The 22,376-nt window shown below is 35.2% G+C and overlaps 3 protein-coding genes across 6 annotated transcripts; all 3 read left to right on the top strand.

The window, feature by feature from the left end:
- Positions 1 to 9,721: 9,721 nt before the first annotated feature.
- Positions 9,722 to 12,069, top strand: LOC135132404 (fatty-acid amide hydrolase 2-A-like). 4 transcript variants are annotated; one of them, XM_064060482.1, is made up of 3 exons: positions 9,722 to 9,862; positions 10,328 to 10,721; positions 10,770 to 12,069. In XM_064060482.1, the coding sequence occupies exons 2-3, from the start codon at positions 10,391 to 10,393 to the stop codon at positions 11,963 to 11,965; spliced, it is 1,527 nt and encodes a 508-aa protein (XP_063916552.1). In that variant the 5' UTR covers positions 9,722 to 9,862; positions 10,328 to 10,390; the 3' UTR covers positions 11,966 to 12,069. The 4 variants fall into 4 exon arrangements, with proteins under 4 accessions (XP_063916552.1, XP_063916553.1, XP_063916551.1 ...); XM_064060483.1 differs by having other exon boundaries at positions 9,722 to 9,858; XM_064060481.1 differs by lacking the exon at positions 9,722 to 9,862 and adding an exon at positions 10,069 to 10,275.
- Positions 12,070 to 15,130: 3,061 nt separating this feature from the next.
- On the top strand, positions 15,131 to 16,749 carry LOC135131830 (fatty-acid amide hydrolase 2-A-like). Its single transcript, XM_064059679.1, has 2 exons — positions 15,131 to 15,150; positions 15,697 to 16,749. Exons 1-2 carry the CDS (start codon positions 15,131 to 15,133, stop codon positions 16,643 to 16,645), a joined length of 969 nt encoding a protein of 322 aa, XP_063915749.1. The 3' UTR covers positions 16,646 to 16,749.
- A 3,983-nt stretch (positions 16,750 to 20,732) lies between these two features.
- On the top strand, positions 20,733 to 21,775 carry LOC135132038 (fatty-acid amide hydrolase 2-B-like). The gene has a single exon (XM_064059957.1). It carries the CDS (start codon positions 20,763 to 20,765, stop codon positions 21,669 to 21,671), a length of 909 nt encoding a protein of 302 aa, XP_063916027.1. The 5' UTR covers positions 20,733 to 20,762; the 3' UTR covers positions 21,672 to 21,775.
- Positions 21,776 to 22,376: the final 601 nt, after the last annotated feature.

Genomic DNA, 22,376 nt, shown 5'->3' on the forward strand with positions numbered 1-22,376 from the left:
GTACAGACTGATCATATTTTGTACATTTTAGATATGATTTATTCGGCAAATTTTCGAGCTGACGTCATCAAGTTTTTGGAGGGGATAAGCAAATATATTTTGACTAAACATTTATTATGCTCTTTATAACCTTAAAACATCTGCAAGATGTCAGAGCATTCCGTTTTGTAGTTCCTGATTAAATCAATAAAATATATTTACGCATTCATTAATTTTTTTGAGTCACTCTGTATATGCAAATCCAAAAAATATGAATGGAGTGATAAATGACAAGTACAGGCTCATCATATTTTGTACATTTTAGATATGATTTATTCGGCAAACTTTCGAGCTGACGTCATCAAGTTTTTGGAGGGGATAAGCAAATATATTTTGACTAAACATTTATTATGCTCTTTATAACCTTAAAACATCTGCAAGATTTCAAAGAATTCGGTTTTGTAGTTCCTGATTAAATCAATAAAATATATTTACGCATTCATTAATTTTTTTGAGTCACCCTGTATATGCAAATCCAAAAAATATGAATGGAGTGATAGATCACAAGTACAGACTCATCATATTTTGTACATTTTAGATATGATTTATTCCACAAACTTTTGAGCTGACGTCATCAAGTTTTTGGAGGGGATAAGCAAATATTTTTTGACTAAAGATTTACGATGCTCTTTATAGCCTTAAAACATCTGCAACATTTCAAAGCATTCTGGTTAGCAGATTAAAAATTAAATGTCAAAATGTTGTTTTATAATTTTGATTTTTTTTTCCAAAAATCTGGACGTTTCGGGTGAAAAGTCGATTCAGAGTTGTAAACTACATGTGTAGGACTATGTTATTTTATACAATTGAAAACCCATTTACTATGTACAATTTCGAAGTGACGTCATCGCATTAGTGGTGGGGATGATTAGATAAATTTTGGTTAGCGTTTTACCATCTACATGATATTCTTAATATAAGTACAAAATTTCACAACAATTGGTCGAGTACTTTCGGAGATTATCTGTCTAATAAAAATCCGGGACAGACAGACGGACGGACAGACGGACAGACGGACAGACGGACAGACAGAGGGAAATGGGAGACCTATTTCTTCGTCTTCTAGGGGTCATGAAAGATCGAGAAAACGTAAAAGTAGAGAGTCGGCCGACGGACTCGATTACAATACTTCCTTTGCTTACGCTCGGGAAGTAAAAACCAAAACATCGACAACCTGCGAAAAATAAAGTAATAACGCATAACCGAGATTCCTCCAATTTTTCCAAACTAAAAAAAAAACGGTCATCTCGTTAGTAATTTTCTATTTATAAATATTTTCGGCTTAAATTCTTCAAATCTGACGTAAAACGTGCTTCTGTAATTTGTTAAAAATCCGTGTTAAGAATGCTTATAATCTTCTCGAAATGCGAGAACTTCATTTCTTTCCTAGTCGAGTCAGTTCAATATCTCATTTTCTCATCACGTAACAGTACATTAATTGCTTCTCACTTAGTACGAGTCAATTTTTGTCGATTCCACCGACTAATTGCGGAGCTATTTGACCTGTTGGCCTCACCGGCCGAAAAATCTTCTATGTACCGGCACGAAAGCCAGCTTACCGCACGACCGCAAAACAAACAGCGCCATTTTTATAAAAATCATGGTGACAACGGTGTCTTCATCATTTATCGTCTATATAACGTGTTTAACACGTTCCAAGAGCCGGGAATGCTGGAAATGTAAATTCCTGGCGTGCCTCGATAACTATCAGATTGTTACCGAATCTCACGCTTCTTCATGAATTTCAAATGATGTCATTCTGTAAAATGAGTGAGTGACGGCCGATAAGAGCTATGTGCGAAAATTGGGGATTTCCTCATTCGGAAAAAATTCGGATAATTCTGAGAAAGGCGATAAATTGTGAATAATAATCGTAAATTTTACCAAGAGAGGTGGAAATTTTTTTCCGATGCAAATGTTTTAGTTTGAAGTTCTTTCCTCAGGAATGTCCAAATCGTCCTCTTGACCAACTTCAACGAAGAACCGCCATCACGTTTCGGTTGCCACAAACATACTAATGTGTAACTGTGACTCTGGGTCGAGATATAAATTTTCATGTTTTTTTTCTGGCCAACAAAGGAAATGATAATTGTCCATATGATTTTTGAAGTTCGACAGTTTTGATAAATAAGTCTTTCAAAATTAGTTGTATGATGGGGGTTCTAGGAGAGTTTGACCTCATTTGACCTGTCTTAGGAAGATAAAAAATAATAGGGGTCCTACGACATGTCAAATTGGTAGACAAAAAATTATGGGGGTTCTAAGACAGGTCAAACTTCTAAAGTCCCCTTAACATAGCTGCTATAAAAAATAAAATTCGCATAATCACGTTTTAAAATTTATCTAATAAATTGGGTTTGTTTAACATTTTAGACATGTTTTAAGTTTCTTGTTGTCGAAATAAGTCTGCACATGTTAAGAAAAAAAAAAAGGCAAAACGTAGCCCCACCCACCCACCCGGTCTCAATTGTGATGATTTTTTTATTTGTCGTGAGCCAAGAGGGCGGAGCTTAACTGCAAAATCCTTATTCCTCTACGAGAAATTAAAAACATGTTTTCGAGTATCGTGTTATTCAAAGAATACTACTCATGTATATTTAGAAAAAAATATAGCCAGAGATTAGGCCCGACCCATACCCGCCCCAATCACAATTCTCAGTTGTGATGAATTTTTCATTCGTTGTAACATCGAGGGGCGGAGCTTAATTGCAAGATGCATATTTCTACAAGAATTTACGATTTTAAATATGTTCTAAGTTTCTTGTTCTGAAAAGACGATTGCGTGTATTAAGAAAAAAATATATATAAGCCCCGCCCACCCACCCTGTCTCAATTGTGTTGATTCTTTTTTTAATCGTCGAGAGTCAAATTTAATTGCAAAATCCTTATTAAAATTACAATATAAGATATGTTTTTGAGTATCGTGTTATTGTAAAAATACTCTTTATATTAAGACAAAATTAAAGCCAAATATTAAGCGCCACACATACATGCCCTGATCTAAATAGTAATAAAGTATTCATTCGTTGGCAGAGCTAGGGGCGGAGCTTAATTGAAAAATCCATATTTCCTCACAAAAATTTACCATTTTAAACGTGTTATAGGGTTATGAAAGTTACAATGGAGATAGGGTGGGTGGGCGTTATTACATTTTGCCTTTTTGTTTTAATATGTGTAGACTTTTTTCACCACATGAAACTTAAACATGTTCAAAATGGAAAATTTGTATACAGAAATACGAATTTTGACCCTAAGTTTCTTGTTATGAAAAGATGACTATCTATATTAAGCAGAAAAAGGCAAAGATATAAGCCCCGCCCACCCGTCCGATCTCAATTCTGATAAAAATTTACAATAAGTTAGCCCCACTCACCCCCCCTGTTTTTTTCTTAGAGGACATGTCATTTACCAAAATCAACATTTATTTCTTATATCTGAAGAAAAACTGAGAGAACGAGTGGGTGGGCGGGGCTAAATTTAACGTTTCCCTACAGAATACTTTATAAAGAAGCAATAGCCCCGCCCACCCACCCCTGAGTCATTCCAGTGACTACTCTTAATACTGTTCAGTCCTATTTTAGCAAGTTTTACTTAATTGTTTTGTTATACTACTTATCTGCTATAACATTTATTTCTTATTTCTGCAGAAACAATGAGAGAACGGGTGGGTGGGCGGGGCTAAATTTAACTTTTTCCAACAGAATCTTTTATAAGCAAGCAATAGCCCCGCCCACCCACCCCTTCGTCATTCCAGTTACTACACTTAATACTGTTCAGTTCTATTTTAGCAAGTTTTACTAAATTGTTTTGTTATACTACGTATCTGCTATAACATTTATTTCTTATTTCTGCAGAAACAATTAGAGAATGGGTGGGTGGGCGGGGCTAAATTTAAATTTTTAACAGAATCTTTCATAAGCAAGCAATAGCCCCGCCCACCCACCCCTTCGTCATTCCAGTGACTACTCTTAATATTGTTCAGTCCTATTTTAGCAAGTTTTACCTAATTGTTTTGTTATACTACTTATCTGCTATAACATTTATTTCTTATTTCTACAGAAAAAATGCGAGAACGGGTGGGCGGGCGGGGCTAAATTTAACTTTTTCCCACAGAATCATTTATAAACAAGCAATAGCCCCACCCACCCCCCCTTTCTTAATTCCAGTGACTACTCTTAATATTGTTCAGTTCTATTTTAGCAAGTTTAACTGAATTGTTTTGTTATACTACTTATCTGATATTACATTTATTTTTTATTTATGAAGACAAAATGAGAGAAAGGGTGGGTGGGCGGGGCTAAATTTAACTTTTTCCAATAGAATCATTTATAAGCAAGCAATAACCCCGCCCACCCACCGTCGTCATTCCAGTTACTACTCTTAATACTGTTCAGTCTTATTTAAGCAAGTTTTACTTAATTGTTTTGTTATACTACGTATCTGCTATAACATTTATTTCTTATTTCTGCAGAAACAATGAGAGAACGGGTGGGTGGGCGGGGCTAAATTTAAATTTTTCCAACTGAATCTTTTATAAGCAATTAGTAGTCCCGCCCACCCACCCCTTCGTCATTCCAGTGACTACTCTTAATACTGTTCAGTCTTATTTTAGCAAGTTTTACTTAATTGTTTTGTTATACTACTTATCTGCTATAACATTTATTTCTTATTTCTGAAGACAAAATGAGACAACGGGTGGGTAGGCGGGGCTAAATTTACTTTTTCCAACAGATGTTATATTACTTATCTGCTATAACGTTTATTTCTTATTCCTGAAGACAAAATGAGACAACGGACGGGTGGGCGGGGCTAAATTTACTTTTTCCAACAGAATCTTTTATAAGCAAGTAATAGCCCCGCCCACCCACCCCTTCGTCATTCCAGTGAATACTCTTAATTCTATTCAAACCTATTTTAGCAAGTTTTACTTAATTGTTTTGTTATACAACTTATCTGCTATAACATTTATTTCTTATTTCTGCAGAAACAATTAGAGAACGGGTGGGTGGGCGGGGTTAAATTTAACTTTTTCCAACAGAATCTTTTATAAGCAAGCAATAGCCCCGCCCACCCACCCCTTCGTCATTCCAGTTACTACACTTAATACTGTTCAGTTCTATTTTAGCAAGTTTTACTAAATTGTTTTGTTATACTACGTATCTGCTATAACATTTATTTCTTATTTCTGCAGAAACAATTAGAGAATGGGTGGGTGGGCGGGGCTAAATTTAAATTTTTAACAGAATCTTTCATAAGCAAGCAATAGCCCCGCCCACCCACCCCTTCGTCATTCCAGTGACTACTCTTAATATTGTTCAGTCCTATTTTAGCAAGTTTTACCTAATTGTTTTGTTATACTACTTATCTGCTATAACATTTATTTCTTATTTCTACAGAAAAAATGCGAGAACGGGTGGGCGGGCGGGGCTAAATTTAACTTTTTCCCACAGAATCATTTATAAACAAGCAATAGCCCCACCCACCCCCCCTTTCTTAATTCCAGTGACTACTCTTAATATTGTTCAGTTCTATTTTAGCAAGTTTAACTGAATTGTTTTGTTATACTACTTATCTGATATTACATTTATTTTTTATTTATGAAGACAAAATGAGAGAAAGGGTGGGTGGGCGGGGCTAAATTTAACTTTTTCCAATAGAATCATTTATAAGCAAGCAATAACCCCGCCCACCCACCGTCGTCATTCCAGTTACTACTCTTAATACTGTTCAGTCTTATTTAAGCAAGTTTTACTTAATTGTTTTGTTATACTACGTATCTGCTATAACATTTATTTCTTATTTCTGCAGAAACAATGAGAGAACGGGTGGGTGGGCGGGGCTAAATTTAAATTTTTCCAACTGAATCTTTTATAAGCAATTAGTAGTCCCGCCCACCCACCCCTTCGTCATTCCAGTGACTACTCTTAATACTGTTCAGTCTTATTTTAGCAAGTTTTACTTAATTGTTTTGTTATACTACTTATCTGCTATAACATTTATTTCTTATTTCTGAAGACAAAATGAGACAACGGGTGGGTAGGCGGGGCTAAATTTACTTTTTCCAACAGATGTTATATTACTTATCTGCTATAACGTTTATTTCTTATTCCTGAAGACAAAATGAGACAACGGACGGGTGGGCGGGGCTAAATTTACTTTTTCCAACAGAATCTTTTATAAGCAAGTAATAGCCCCGCCCACCCACCCCTTCGTCATTCCAGTGAATACTCTTAATTCTATTCAAACCTATTTTAGCAAGTTTTACTTAATTGTTTTGTTATACAACTTATCTGCTATAACATTTATTTCTTATTTCTGCAGAAACAATTAGAGAACGGGTGGGTGGGCGGGGTTAAATTTAACTTTTTCCAACAGAATCTTTTATAAGCAAGCAATAGCCCCGCCCTCCCACCCCTTCGTCATTCTGGTGACTACTGTTAATACTGTTCAGTCTTATTTTAGCAACTTTTACTTAATTGTTTTGTTATACTACTTATCTGCTATAACATTTATTTCTTATTTCTGAAGACAAAATGAGAGAACGGGTGGGTGGGCGGGGCTAAATTTACCTTTTTCCAACAGAATCTTTTATAAGCAAGCAATAGCCCCGCCCACCCACCCCTTCGTCATTCCAGTGAATACTCTTAATTCTATTCAAACCTATTTTAGCAAGTTTTACTTAATTGTTTTGTTATACAACTTATCTGCTATAACATTTATTTCTTATTTCTGCAGAAACAATTAGAGAACGGGTGGGTGGGCGGGGTTAAATTTAACTTTTTCCAACAGAATCTTTTATAAGCAAGCAATAGCCCCGCCCTCCCACCCCTTCGTCATTCTGGTGACTACTGTTAATACTGTTCAGTCTTATTTTAGCAAGTTTTACTTAATTGTTTTGTTATACTACTTATCTGCTATAACATTTATTTCTTATTTCTGAAGACAAAATGAGACAACGGGTGGGTAGGCGGGGCTAAATTTACTTTTTCCAACAGATGTTATATTACTTATCTGCTATAACGTTTATTTCTTATTCCTGAAGACAAAATGAGACAACGGACGGGTGGGCGGGGCTAAATTTACTTTTTCCAACAGAATCTTTTATAAGCAAGTAATAGCCCCGCCCACCCACCCCTTCGTCATTCCAGTGAATACTCTTAATTCTATTCAAACCTATTTTAGCAAGTTTTACTTAATTGTTTTGTTATACAACTTATCTGCTATAACATTTATTTCTTATTTCTGCAGAAACAATTAGAGAACGGGTGGGTGGGCGGGGTTAAATTTAACTTTTTCCAACAGAATCTTTTATAAGCAAGCAATAGCCCCGCCCTCCCACCCCTTCGTCATTCTGGTGACTACTGTTAATACTGTTCAGTCTTATTTTAGCAACTTTTACTTAATTGTTTTGTTATACTACTTATCTGCTATAACATTTATTTCTTATTTCTGAAGACAAAATGAGAGAACGGGTGGGTGGGCGGGGCTAAATTTACCTTTTTCCAACAGAATCTTTTATAAGCAAGCAATAGCCCCGCCCACCCACCCCTTCGTCATTCTGGTGACTACTCTTAATACTGTTCAGTCTTATTTTAGCAACTTTTACTTACTTAATTGTTTTGTTATACTACTTATCTGCTATAACATTTATTTCATATTTCTGCAGAAACAATGACAGAATGGGTGGGTGGGCGGGGCTAAATTTAACTTTTTCCAACAGAATCTTTTATAAGCAAGCAATAGCCCCGCCCACCCACCCCCTCTTCACTCCAGTGATTACTCTTAATATTGTTCAGTCCTATCTTAGCAAGTTTTAGCCCCGCCCACCCGCCCTCTATTTTCTTAGACATAAGTGTCAATTTTTCAAGTTACTAGAGTGTCATCAATAAATATGAATTTTTCGTCTATTTCATTGAATAACTTTTTAAGTATGATTTTAGAATATTGATTGCTTTTGAGGGTTTCCAAAAAAAAAAAACAATCTTTACATTTATAAAAAAGTATACCTAGTGTTCTATAAAAAAAAAAGTTGACGCATTTTCCGTTCCTACCGGAAGTGCTAATAACAATGTGAGCTTGTCATCACATAGATCTTTTAAAATGATACCAAGTTGTTTAAGAATAAGAAATTTACAAGGGTTGTATCAAATGAAAGAAACACCCTGTATGTTCTTATGTAAAATGGGAATAGGGACTAATAGAACGTGAGCTGTTAAAAAAAGCGTTAATCGTAAATTTTTGTTATACTACTAATTTTCTGCAACATTAATTTCTTATTTTTGCAGAAACAATGAGAGAACGGGTGAGTGGGCGGGGCTAAAATTAAATTTTTCTTACAGAATCTTATAAGATAGCAATAGCCCCGCCCACCTGCCCTCCTCTATTCCAATGATTTTTTTACGAGAAATTACCATGTGAAATATGTTCTTAAGTAATCGTGTTACACAAAATAAACTAAATGTATTAATTAAAAATGAAAAACCAAAACAGAAGCCCCACCCATCCGTCTCGATCTCAATCGTGATGAATTTTTCATTCGTTGTCAGACCGAGGGGTGGAGCGTAATTGGAAAGTCGATATTTCCCTATACAAATTTTCCATTTTAAACATATTTTAAGTTCCATGTTATGAAAAGAAGTCACATATTAAAACAAAAGGGCAAAAAGTAAGCCCGCCCACCCGCCCTATTTCAATTGTGATGATTTTTTTTATTCTTCGTGAGCCAAGAGGGCGGAGCCTAACTGCAAAATACTTATTTCGTTACAATAAATTAAAAACATGTTTTGAGTATTGTGTTGTTCAAAGAATACTAGATATATTAGGAAAAAATGCAAAATATAAACCCCGCCCACCCACCCCATCTCAATTGTGATGATTATTTTACTTTTAGAAACTTAAAACACGTTTAAAATGGCAAATTTTTGTAAAGAAATATGGATTTTGCAGTTAAGCTCCGCCCTCTTGGCTCACGACGAATAAAAGAAATCATCACAATTGAGACCGGGTGGGTGGGCGGGGCTATATTTTTCCTTTTTCTTTCTTAACATGTGCAGACTTATTTTGACCACAAGAAACTTAAAACATGTCTAAAACGGTAAATTTTTGTAGTAATCAGTTTAAATCCTCCACTTTGCTTCTACAACCCTTTTAAATACGGCAAAAGTTGAACTTCAAAGTTAGTATCAAGGGCAACTTGCCAACGGAGTTTATAAATGACAATTTTCAGATGATCGATTACAAATTTAGGTAGTGAGTATGCAACCCATAATACACAGTTGTTTTTTGGGTGCTCGTATTCAAGTAAGTCAAGTTATAATTTATTTGAATAAAATTGTAAAATTGGGGGATACAGCACACAACACTTTCTAAAGGATGTTGCCCTGTTTTTAAAAAATGAATAGAAAATGTGTATGACTAACGACTAAGCAAATTCGTTACAAAATTTACATTTTTATTACCTAAAAAAAAACGCTTAATATCTAAACGACGTACGCTTATCAGCAGTTGAAAGCGACTTTTTTTTTAGTGTTTGTGGGTTACAAAAATACGCAGATAACTGAAAACTTGAAGGATTTATACGTGTTATAGTATTATACGTAGGCATAACACAACTGCATGTTCAAGGTATATTCATTTTTTCATTAACAAACGGAACTAAAAACCATTGTGTGTTTATCTAACAATGGAAACCCCACGGAAAATTATCTCCAATTGTTAGGATTATTCCTTTGCTCTTATCACCTGTATCAACGTCTACAAATCAGTCTGATCACAGTTGTTTACACCGTTGTACGAAGATTCCTTAGAGAACAATAAGTAGTAGGTAATATTTTTAAATCGAATTATCTGATTATTTAGTAAAATGGCAACGACAGCCCCCCTTTTAAACTCCTCATTTTTTAAATTTCTCCAGTGAACCCATTTTTTACCAACGTATAAAACCCCGGCTTGTTTTTCAAATTTGCAAATTTCCTTGTTTTAAATTCGTCCGATAACCCGCGATAACCTCAAATCCCCCTTGACAAGTGACAAACGCCACGTGACACACGCATTGCCAACCCACCGCCGAAAAATGTAAAAATTCCACACCTGTCTAACGCAGTTCCGGTGCTAATTATTAAAAAAACATGAATAATGTATGAATGACCACACGATTCCCCATTTGCGTAGTGCTGTTAGTGCTTATCACCTCATCCGATAACCCAATTCGTCCCCATTCCATGAAAAATGGCCAAAGTGAAGGTGACTCCTCGACCCCGAAAACCACAAATTCACGCTTGTTTTGCAGGAATACAAAGGTAAACCGCGCCGCAGGAACGTGTGTAGGCAGCTGCGAGTCATCGCGCTCATCATGTTCGCCCTCCTGAGATACTACTTGGATTTTCTCATCGACAAGCTCTTCGGGCTTTATTACAACTCGAAAGTCAAGATAATCGACAAACCGCAGAGTAAGCTGGTGGTGGAGAGCGTGACGACGCTGGCGAGGAAAATCCGGAAGCGGGAAGTGACGTGTGAGGAGGTAGTCCGGGCGTTCATTGACCGGATCCACCAGGTGAATTCCCTCTTGAATGCAGTAGTGGATGAGCGCTTTGAGGAAGCGATTGAAGACGCGCAAGCTCTGGATAAAGACATCGCGGACGGGAAGATCAAGCAAGCGGATTTTGATAATAAACCGTTTTTGGGTTAGTTAAAACGCGAAACTTGAAAGTCAGACTAATTTATTTTCACAGGGATTCCATTCACCACTAAGGAAAGTACGGCTTGTAAAGGTTTGTCCAACACTTTTGGTCTTCTCGCGCGCGAGTCTTTCAAGGCCGAATTCGATGCCGACGTCGTCGACAAGGTCAAAAACGCCGGCGGGATTTTAATCGCGGTGACTAACGTTCCTCAGTTAAATTTGTGGCAGGAGACTTTCAACCCCATTTATGGTATCACGAACAACCCTTATAACACCACTAGAACCACCGGGGGTTCGTCCGGGGGCGAAGGCTCGATTATTGCGGCTTGCGGCTCCCCCATGGGCATTGGTACCGACATTGGAGGGTCATTGCGCATTCCCGCTTTCATGTGTGGGCTTTTCGCCCATAAACCCAGCTGCGACGTCGTGTCCACGCACGGGTTGACATTCCGCACCGGCGAAGAAAAAAACACCATGGTGGTGGCCGGACCCATGGTGCGACACAGCGAAGATATCATTCCGTTTTTGAAAGTATTAGGTGGGGAGAACGTCGCCAAGCTCAAACTAGACGACGAAGTCGATATTTCCAGTATTAAAGTCTACTACGTGACGGACCCCAAGGACCCCAAAGTCAGTCCCATCCGGGACGAAATGAACAAAATATTACTCCGAGTCGTGCGCCACTTCACCCAAACCAACTCAAAACCGGAGCTGGTGAACTTCGAGGAGTTGAGTTACGGGGGCAAGATTTGGAGGTACTGGATGACCCAAGAGCCCGACACCAATTTCAACCGGGACTTGACCAATCGCGAGGGCGAACTCAACTCGGTTGTCGAGTTGTGTAAATACGTCATCAGATGCAGCGACTTTAATATCGCGATTATGTTTAATCTGATTAATGGGTTGTTGCCTGCAGAGAACGAAGAGTGGGCTGTGGAGACAACTAATATTATTTATAACAAGTTGTCGACCCTGTTGGGGACGAACGGCGTCCTTATTTACCCCTCGGCCCCCTGGCCTGCCAATTATCACTATTCTGCTGTTCTCAGGCCGTGGAACTATAATTTGTTTGCGATTTGGAACGCGGTCAAGTTTCCCGTGACGCAGGTTCCTTTGGGGTTGACTGACGAGGGGCTGCCGCTGGGGGTGCAGGTGGTGGCGCCCCCGGGCCAGGATCGACTCACCATCGCGGTGGCCAAGGAGTTGGAGAAGGCGTTCGGGGGGTTCGTGCCCCCGTTTGAAATGTAGATGCTTGGTTTGGTGGGGGTGGGGGTAAAGGGTGAACAAGTACTACTTAATTAGGTGCTAAGTAATGTGATGTTTGCTTGATATTTAATAAAGTATTTTAACTAGGGGTAGTTTAATGGGGGTCCTTTTTTGGATGTGCTAGTGTAGTGCGATGTGTGAGATAGGCAACCCACTATTCACATTTACGACGTTTGGTATAAAAAGCTCTTGTCAATTTTACTTCCTGAACGTAAACTAAACGTTAAAATTTTCGCAAAAATATTTGCGACTACTTTTATTTTGTTCTGTAACTAGTATTACCCATGTTGATGACGTCATCACAAATTTTTTGTTAGTCAAATTAAGAACGAGTCACCCGATTTTCTCGAAAATGTGATAAATACGCACGTCTTTAAATTATAATAATGATAAAATAAGAATTATAAAATTGAGAACATGTTCGATTGTGTTTTGAATACGTGACATTCTTTCGATGTAAAAACCTAAATAAACACTCGAGCTTCAGATTGCTATTACCTACTGCTGAAGGACAAGGGGTGTTATTTACGTCGATTTTCTGTTGGATTTTTTGTTTTTCCGATTTTTTATTTTTTCTAATTTTTGGGTTTTCTGGATTTACCAGATTTTTCAGATTTTCTAGTTTGTCTGAATTTTTTAGATTTTTTGGTTTTCTTGGTTTTTTTGGATTTCTTGTACATTTTTAAGTGTTTCAGATTTTTTTTTTGATTTTTTGGTTTCCTAAATTTTCTAAATTTTTCAAATATTCTGTAATTTCCAGATTTTTCAGATTTTTGCATTTCCAGAATTTTCCAGATTTTTCAGATTGTCTAGATTTTCCCAATTTCTTGGATTTTCCAAATTTTTTTGATTTTTTGAATTTTCCAGATTTGTCACATTTTTCAGATTTTCCATGCTTTTCTGAATTTTTCGGATTTTCTAGATTTTCCAGATTCTCCGGATTTTTCAGATTTTCTTGATTTTTTTGGATTTTGTTTGATTTTTTGGATTTTTTATTTTTGATTTTTGGAATTTTTTGGTTTTGATTAAATTTTGTGGACTTGTTTCTATTTTTTGGATTCGCTTGGATTTTCTGGATTTTCCAAATTTTCCAGATTTTCTAGATTTTCTAGATTTTGTGGATTTTCCAGATTTTGAGGATTTTCTAGATTCTGCGGATTTTCCAGATTTTCTGGTTCTTCAGACTTTTTCAGATTTTGTGGGGTTTCCAGATTTTCTAGATTTTTTGGATTTTTCATATTTTCTAGATTTTGTCTGGATTCCTAGAATTTCTGGATTCTTGGACTTTCTGAATTCTTGGTTATTGTGGATTTTTCAATTTTTCTGGGTTTTCAAGATTTTTCAGATATTCCAGACTTTCTGGATTTTATAGATTTTCTGAATTTCCTGAATTTTCGAATTTCTGGATTTTTGGGTATTATGGATTTTCTGGATTTTTCAGATTTTTTTGATTTGGTTGGAATTTTTGAATTTCTTGCATTTTTTTTGTTTTTTTTTTCGATTTTTTTTATTTTGCAATTTTTGGATTTTCTGGATTTTCCCGATTTTTCAGATTTTCTAGATTTTCTTAATTTTTTATTTTTTTTTTGGTTTTTGTTGGATTTTTTGGATTCTTTGAACTGTCTTAAATTTTTCAGAATTAATAATAATAATAAGAATTATTTTGATTTTCTGATTTTTTCTTTTGGATTTTTTGCAATTTCAGATTAGATTTTTCAAAATTTCCAGGTTTTGGGGAGTTTCCAGATTTTCTGAATGTTCCGACTTTTCCAAATTTTGTGCAGTTCCCAAATTTCTTGGATTTTGTGGATCTTCTGAATTTTCGACATTTTCCATATTTTTCAGATCTTCTGATCTTATCAATTTATGAAATCAATGCAAAACTAATGTGCTTTTCCTTTGTTAGTTATGATTTAGTATTAAGCTTTTGTTAATTATTTTATGACGTGTGTAAATATTTTGTATGGTAACACAAATATATATTACTATTACTATTACTATTACTATATAAATTTTCTGAATTTTCCAGATTTTCAAATTTTTTTGGATTGTTTGAATTCCCCGAATTTTCTGGACTTTCGGATTTTCTGCATTTTCCAGATTTTTAATTTTTTTCAATTTCTTGGATTTTGTTCGATTTTTTGTAATTTCTTGGATTTTTTTAAATTTTTTCGATATTTTTCGATTTTTTTTTTATTTTTTGCAATTTTTGGATATTCTAGATTTTCCGGACTTTTCAGATTTTCTAGATTTTCTTATTTTTTCTTTGGATTTTTTGCAATTTTTGAATTTTCTGGATATTCTGTTTTCCAGATTTTTCAGATTTTCTAGATTTCACAAATTTTCTGGTTTTTGTGAATTTTCCAGATTTTTTTGGATTTTCTGTATCTTCTGAATTTAACAGAATTTCCAGATTTTCTGGATATTGTGGATTTTCCACATTTTCTGGATTTTCTAAATATTCTGGATTTTCCAAATTTTTCAAATTTCTTGCATTTTCAGAATTTTCAAGATTTTTAGTTTGTCTAGATTTTCCAAATTTCCTGGATTTTCTAGATTTTTTAGATTTTCTGGATTTTCCAGATTGGGCAGATTTTTCAGATTTTCTGTTTTCTGAATTTTCTAGATTTCTGAATTTTTTGGATTTTCTAGATTTTCCAGATTCTCCGGATTTTTTTGGATTTTGTTTGATTTTTTGGATTTCTTGGATTTTTTCAATTTTGTGTTATTTTTTCCAAATTTTTAGATTGTCTAGATTTTCCAAATTTCCTGGATTTTCCAGATTTTTTAGATTTTCTGGATTTTCCAGATTGGGCAGATTTTTCAGATGTTCCATGTTTTCTGAATTTTTTGGATTTACTAGATTTTGCAGATTCTCCGGATTTTTTAGACTTTCTTGAGGTTTTTGGATTTTGTTTGTAGATTTCGTGGATTTTTTCGATTGTTTCGATTTTTTGTTTTTTTTTTGGATATTTTGTTTTTTTCAATTTTTGGAATTTTTTGGTTTTGATTAAATTTTCTGGACTTGTTTAAATTTTTTGGAATTGCTTGGATTTTCTGGATTTTCCAAATTTTCCAGATTTTGGGGATTTTCCAGATTCTGCGGATTTTCCAGATTATCTGGTTCTTCTGACTTTTTCAGATGTTATGGAGTCTCCAGATTTTTTGTATTGTTTAAATTTGCTGAATTTTCTGGACTTTTGGATATTCTGCATTTTCCAATTTCCTGGATTTTTTCCATTTTTTGGATTTTGTTGGATTTTTTTTATTTATTGGATTTTTTTAATTTTTCAGATTTTTTTGATTTTTTCCTTTGGATTTTTTGCAATTTTTGAATTTTCTGGATTTTCTATATTTTCCAGATTTTTCAGATCATCTACATTTTCCAAATTTTCTGGATTTTATATATTTTTCAGATTTTCTGGATTTATCAGATTTATTTAGATTTTCTGTATTCTCCGGATCTTCTGGATTTTTAAGATTTTGTGAATTTTCCAGATTTTTTGGATATTCTATCTTCTAAATTTTACAAAATTTTCAGATTTTCTGTATATTGTGGATTTTCCAGATTTTCTGGTTTTTCTGGATTTTGCAGATTGTCCATATTTTCTGGATTTTCTATATTTTCCATATTTTCTGGATTTTCCAAATTTTTCAAACATTCTGGATCTTTCAGATTGATTCAGATCTCTTGGATTTTCAGGTTTTTCCAGATTTTTCAAATTTCCTGGCGAAGGCTCGATTATTGCGGCTTGCGGCTCTCCCATGGGTATTGGAGGGTCATTGCGCATTCCCGCTTTCATGTGTGGGCTTTTCGCCCATAAACCCAGCTGCGACGTCGTGTCCACGCACGGGTTGACATTCCGCACCGGCGAAGAAAAAAACACCATGGTGGTGGCCGGACCCATGGTGCGACACAGCGAAGATATAATTCCGTTTTTGAAAGTATTAGGTGGGGAGAACGTCGCCAAGCTCAAACTAGACGACGAAGTCGATATTTCCAGTATTAAAGTCTACTACGTGACGGACCCCAAGGACCCCAAAGTCAGTCCCATCCGGGACGAAATGAACAAAATATTACTCCGAGTCGTGCGTCACTTCACCCAAACCAACTCAAAACCGGAGCTGGTGAACTTCGAGGAGTTGAGTTACGGGGGTAAAATTTGGAGGTACTGGATGACCCAAGAGCCTGACACCAATTTCAACCGAGACTTGACCAATCGCGAGGGCGAACTCAACTCGGTTGTCGAGTTGTGTAAATACGTCATCAGATGTAGCGACTTTAATATCGCGATTATGTTTAATCTGATTAATGGGTTGCTGCCTGCAGAGAACGAAGAGTGGGCTGTGGAGACAACTAATATTATTTATAACAAGTTGTCGACGCTGTTGGGGACGAATGGCGTCCTCATTTACCCCTCGGCCCCCTGGCCTGCCAATTATCACTATTCTGCTGTTCTCAGGCCGTGGAACTATAATTTGTTTGCGATTTGGAACGCGGTCAAGTTTCCCGTGACGCAGGTTCCTTTGGGGTTGACTGACGAGGGGCTGCCGCTGGGGGTGCAGGTGGTGGCGCCCCCTGGCCAGGATCGACTCACCATTGCGGTGGCCAAGGAGTTGGAGAAGGCCTTCGGGGGGTTCGTGCCCCCGTTTGAAATGTAGATGCTTGGTTTGGTGGGGGTGGGGTTAAAGGGTGAACAAGTACTACTTAATTAGGTGCTAAGTAATGTGATGTCTGCTTGATATTTAATAAAGTATTTTAACTAGGGGTAGTTTAATGGGGGTCCTTTTTTGGATGTCGTAGTGTAGTGTGATGTGTGAGATAGGCAACCCACTATTCACATTTACGTTTGGTATAAAAAGCTCTTGTCAATTTTACTTCTTGAACGTAAGGTAAACGTTCAAATTTTCGCAAAAACGTTTTATTTTGTTCTGTAACTAGTATTATCCATGTTGACGACGTCATCACAAATTTTTTGTCACTCAAATTAAGAACGAGTCACTTGATTTTCTCAAAAATGTGATAAATACGCACGTCTTTATATTATAATGATGATAAAATAAGAATTATAATATTGAGACATGTTCGATTGTGGTTTAAATACGTGACATTCTTTCGATGTAAAAACATAAACACTTGAGCTTGAGATTGCTATTATCTAGTGCTGAAGGACAAGGGGTGTTATTTACGTCTCTGGTTTTTACTTTACAGCGGTTATCACAAAACGAAAATCGTAAAATCAAATTTTATAATTTTCTGGATTTACCGAATTTTCCAGATTTTTTCGATTTTTTGGATTTTTTCATTTCATTGAATTTTGTTGAATTTTTTGGATTTCTTGAATTTTTTTTAATTTGTGAGTTTTCAAGATTTTCCAGATTTACCAGATTTTCTGGATTATCTGGATATTTCGAATTTTTCAGATTTTCTGATTTTCCAAATTTTTCAGATTTCCTAAATTTTCCAGATTTTTCAGATTTTGCGAATTTTCGAGATTCTGAAGATTTTCCAGATTTTCTGGACCCTTTGACTTCTCCAGATTTTCTGAATTTTCTGGATCTTTTGTACTTTCCACATTTTCCAGATTTTCTGATTTTCCAAATTTTATGGTTTTTTCAGATTATTTGGATATGATTTATTTATTTTCCAGATTTTTTAGATTTTCCATGTTTTCTGGTTTTTCTGGATTTCTGGATTTTCTGTTTTTTTTTGGATTTTGTTGAATTTTTTGTTTTTCCGATTTTTTATTTCTTCTAATTTTTGGGTTTTCTGGATTTACCAGATTTTTCAGATTTTCTAGTTTGTCTGAATTTTTTAGATTTTTTGGTTTTCTTGGTTTTTTTAGATTTCTTGTACATTTTTAAATGTTTCAGATTTTTTTTTGATTTTTTGGTTTCCTAAATTTTCTAAATTTTTCAAATATTCTGTAATTTCCAGATTTTTCAGATTTTTGCATTTCCAGAATTTTCCAGATTTTTCAGATTCTCTAGATTTTCCCAATTTCTTGGATTTTCCAAATTTTTTTGATTTTTTGAATTTTCCAGATTTGTCACATTTTTCAGATTTTCCATGCTTTTCTGAATTTTTCGGATTTTCTAGATTTTCCAGATTCTCCGGATTTTTCAGATTTTCTTGATTTTTTTGGATTTTGTTTGATTTTTTGGATTTTTTATTTTTGATTTTTGGAATTTTTTGGTTTTGATTAAATTTTGTGGACTTGTTTCTATTTTCTGGATTTTCCAAATTTTCCAGATTTTCTAGATTTTGGGGATTTTCCAGATTTTGAGGATTTTCTAGATTCTGCGGATTTTCCAGATTTTCTGGTTCTTCAGACTTTTTCAGATTTTGTGGGGTTTCCAGATTTTCTAGATTTTTTGGATTTTTCATATTTTCTAGATTTTGTCTGGATTCCTAGAATTTCTGGATTCTTGGACTTTCTGAATTCTTGGTTATTGTGGATTTTTCAATTTTTCTGGGTTTTCAAGATTTTTCAGATATTCCAGACTTTCTGGATTTTATAGATTTTCTGAATTTCCTGAATTTTCGAATTTCTGGATTTTTGGGTATTATGGATTTTCTGGATTTTTCAGATTTTTTTGATTTGGTTGGATTTTTTGAATTTCTTGCATTTTTTTGTTTTTTTTTCGATTTTTTTTATTTTGCAATTTTTGGATTTTCTGGATTTTCCCGATTTTTCAGATTTTCTAGATTTTCTTAATTTTTTAGTTTTTTTTTGGTTTTTGTTGGATTTTTTGGATTCTTTGAACTGTCTTAAATTTTTCAGAATTAATAATAATAATAAGAATTATTTTGATTTTCTGATTTTTTCCTTTGGATTTTTTGCAATTTCAGATTAGATTTTTCAAAATTTCCAGGTTTTGGGGAGTTTCCAGATTTTCTGAATGTTCTGACTTTTCCAAATTTTGTGCAGTTCCCAAATTTCTTGGATTTTGTGGATCTTCTGAATTTTCGACATTTTCCATATTTTTCAGATCTTCTGATCTTATATAAATTTTCTGAATTTTCCAGATTTTCAAATTTTTTTGGATTGTTTGAATTCCCCGAATTTTCTGGACTTTCGGATTTTCTGCATTTTCCGGATTTTTAATTTTTTTCAATTTCTTGGATTTTGTTCGATTTTTTGTAATTTCTTGGATTTTTTAAAATTTTCTCGATATTTTTCGATTTTTTTTTTATTTTTTGCAATTTTTTTGGATATTCTAGACTTTTCCGGACTTTTCAGATTTTCTAGATTTTCTTATTTTTTCTTTGGATTTTTTGAAATTTTTGAATTTTCTGGATATTCTGTTTTCCAGATTTTTTGGATTTTCTGTATCTTCTGAATTTAACAGAATTTCCAGATTTTCTGGATATTGTGGATTTTCCAGATTTTCTGGTTTTTCTGGACTTTGGAGATTCTTCATATTTCTGTACTTCTTGATTTTCCAGATTATCTGGATTTTCTAAATATTCTGGATTTTCCAAATTTTCCAGATATTCTGGTTTTTCCAGATTTTTCAAATTTCTTGCATTTCAGAATTTTCCAGATTTTTAGATTGTCTAGATTTTCCAAATTTCCTGGATTTTGTAGATTTTTTAGATTTGCTGGATTTTCCAGACTGGGCATATTTTTCAGATTTTCTGTTTTCTGAATTTTTTGGATTTTCTAGATTTTCCAGATTCTCCGGATTTTTTTGGCTTTTGTTTGATTTTTTGGATTTCTTGGATTTTTTTCAATTTTGTGTTATTTTTTCCAAATTTTTAGATTGTCTAGATTTTCCAAAATTCCTGGATTTTCCAGATGTTTTAGATTTTCTGGATTTTCCAGATTGGGCAGATTTTTCAGATGTTCCATGTTTTCTGAATTTTTTAGATTTACTAGATTTTGTAGATTCTCCGGATTTTTTAGACTTTCTTGAGGTTTTTGGATTTTGTTTGATTTTTAGATTTCGTGGATTTTTTCGATTGTTTCGATTTTTTGTTTTTTTTTTGGATTGTATGTTTTTTTCAATTTTTGGAATTTTTTGGTTTTGATTAAATTTTCTGGACTTGTTTAGATTTTTTGGAATTGCTGGTATTTTCTGGATTTTCCAAATTTTCCAGATTTTGGGGATTTTTCAGATTCTGCGGATTTTCCAGATTATCTGGTTCTTCTGACTTTTTCAGATGTTTTGGAGTCTCCAGATTTTTTGGATTGTCTGAATTTGCTGAATTTTCTGGACTTTTGGATATTCTGAATTTTCCAATTTCCTGGATTTTTTCCATTTTTTGGATTTTTTTTATTTATTGGAGTTTTTTAATTTTTCAGATTTTTTTGATTTTTTCCTTTGGATTTTTTGCAATTTTTGAATTTTCTGGATTTTCTATATTTTCCAGATTTTTCAGATCATCTACATTTTCCAAATTTTCTGGATTTTATACATTTTTCAGATTTTCTGGATTTATCAGATTATTTAGATTTTCTGTATTCTCCGGATCTTCTGGATTATTAAGATTTTGTGAATTTTCCAGATTTTTTGGATATTCTATCTTCTAAATTTTACAAAATTTTCAGATTTTCTGTATATTGTGGATTTTCCAGATTTTCTGGTTTTTCTGGATTTTGCAGATTGTCCATATTTTCTGGATTTTCTATATTTTCCATATTTTCTGGATTTTCCAAATTTTTCAAACATTCTGGATCTTTCAGATTGATTCAGATCTCTTGGATTTTCAGGTTTTTCCAGATTTTTCAAATTTCCTGGCGAAGGCTCGATTATTGCGGCTTGCGGCTCTCCCATGGGTATTGGTACCGACATTGGAGGGTCACTGCGCATTCCCGCTTTCATGTGTGGGCTTTTCGCCCATAAACCCAGCTGCGACGTCGTGTCCACGCACGGGTTGACATTCCGAACCGGCGAAGAAAAAAACACCATGGTGGTGGCCGGACCCATGGTGCGACACAGCGAAGATATCATTCCGTTTTTGAAAGTATTAGGTGGGGAGAACGTCGCTAAACTCAAACTAGACGACGAAGTCGATATTTCCAGTATTAAAGTCTACTACGTGACGGACCCCAAGGACCCCAAAGTCAGTCCCATACGGGACGAAATGAACAAAATACTACTCCGAGTCGTGCGCCACTTCACCCAAACCAACTCAAAACCGGAGCTGGTGAACTTCGAGGAGTTGAGTTACGGGGGCAAGATTTGGAGGTACTGGATGACCCAAGAACCCGACAGCAATTTCAACCGAGACTTGACCAATCGCGAGGGCGAACTCAACTCGGTTGTCGAGTTGTGTAAATACGTCATCAGATGCAGCGACTTTAATATCGCGATTATGTTTAATCTGATTAATGGGTTGCTGCCTGCAGAGAACGAAGAGTGGGCTGTGGAGACAACTAATATTATTTATAACAAGTTGTCGACCCTGTTGGGGACGAACGGCGTGCTCATTTACCCCTCGGCCCCCTGGCCTGCCAATTATCACTATTCTGCTGTTCTCAGGCCGTGGAACTACAATTTGTTTGCGATTTGGAACGCGGTCAAGTTTCCCGTGACGCAGGTTCCTTTGGGGTTGACTGACGAGGGGCTGCCGCTGGGGCTGCAGGTGGTGGCGCCCCCTGGCCAGGATCGACTCACCATCGCGGTGGCCAAGGAGTTGGAGAAGGCCTTCGGGGGGTTCGTGCCCCCGTTTGAGATGTAGATGCTTGGTTTGGTGGGGGTGGGGTTAAAGGGTGAACAAGTACTACTTAATTAGGTGCTAAGTAATGTGATGTCTGCTTGATATTTAATAAAGTATTTTAACTAGGGGTAGTTTAATGGGGGTCCTTTTTTGGATGTGCTAGTGTAGTGCGATGTGTGAGATAGGCAACCCACTATTCACATTTACGACGTTTGGTACATATAAAAAGCTCTTGTCAATTTTACTTCCTGAGTGTAAGCTAAACGTTCAAATTTTCGCAAACTGATTGAGACTACTTTTATTTTGTTTTGTAACTAGTATTATCCATGTTGATGACGTCATCACACATTTTTGTTAGTCAAATTAAGAACGAGTCACCCGATTTTCTCGAAACTGATATATCCGCACGTCTTTATATTATAATGATGATAAACTAAGAATTATAATATTGAGAACATGTTGTTCGATTGTGATTTAACTACGTGACATACTTTCGATGTAAAAATATAAATAAACACTTGAGCTTCAGATTGCTATTACCTACTTCTGAGGGACAAGGGGTGTTATTTACGTCTCTGGTTTTTACTTTACAGCGGTTATCATAAAACGAAAATCGTAAAATCAAATTTTATAATTTTCTGGATTTACCGAATTTTCCGGATTTTCTGGATTTTTTCATTTCTTTGGATTTTATTGGATTTTTTTAATTTTTTTAAATTTCTGATT

Source organism: Zophobas morio, unplaced genomic scaffold (genome assembly GCF_036711695.1).
Source record: "Zophobas morio isolate AGI-343-1 ecotype UQ-CSIRO unplaced genomic scaffold, CSIRO_AGI_Zmor_V1 ptg000021l, whole genome shotgun sequence".
Lineage (NCBI taxonomy): Eukaryota > Metazoa > Arthropoda > Insecta > Coleoptera > Tenebrionidae > Zophobas > Zophobas morio.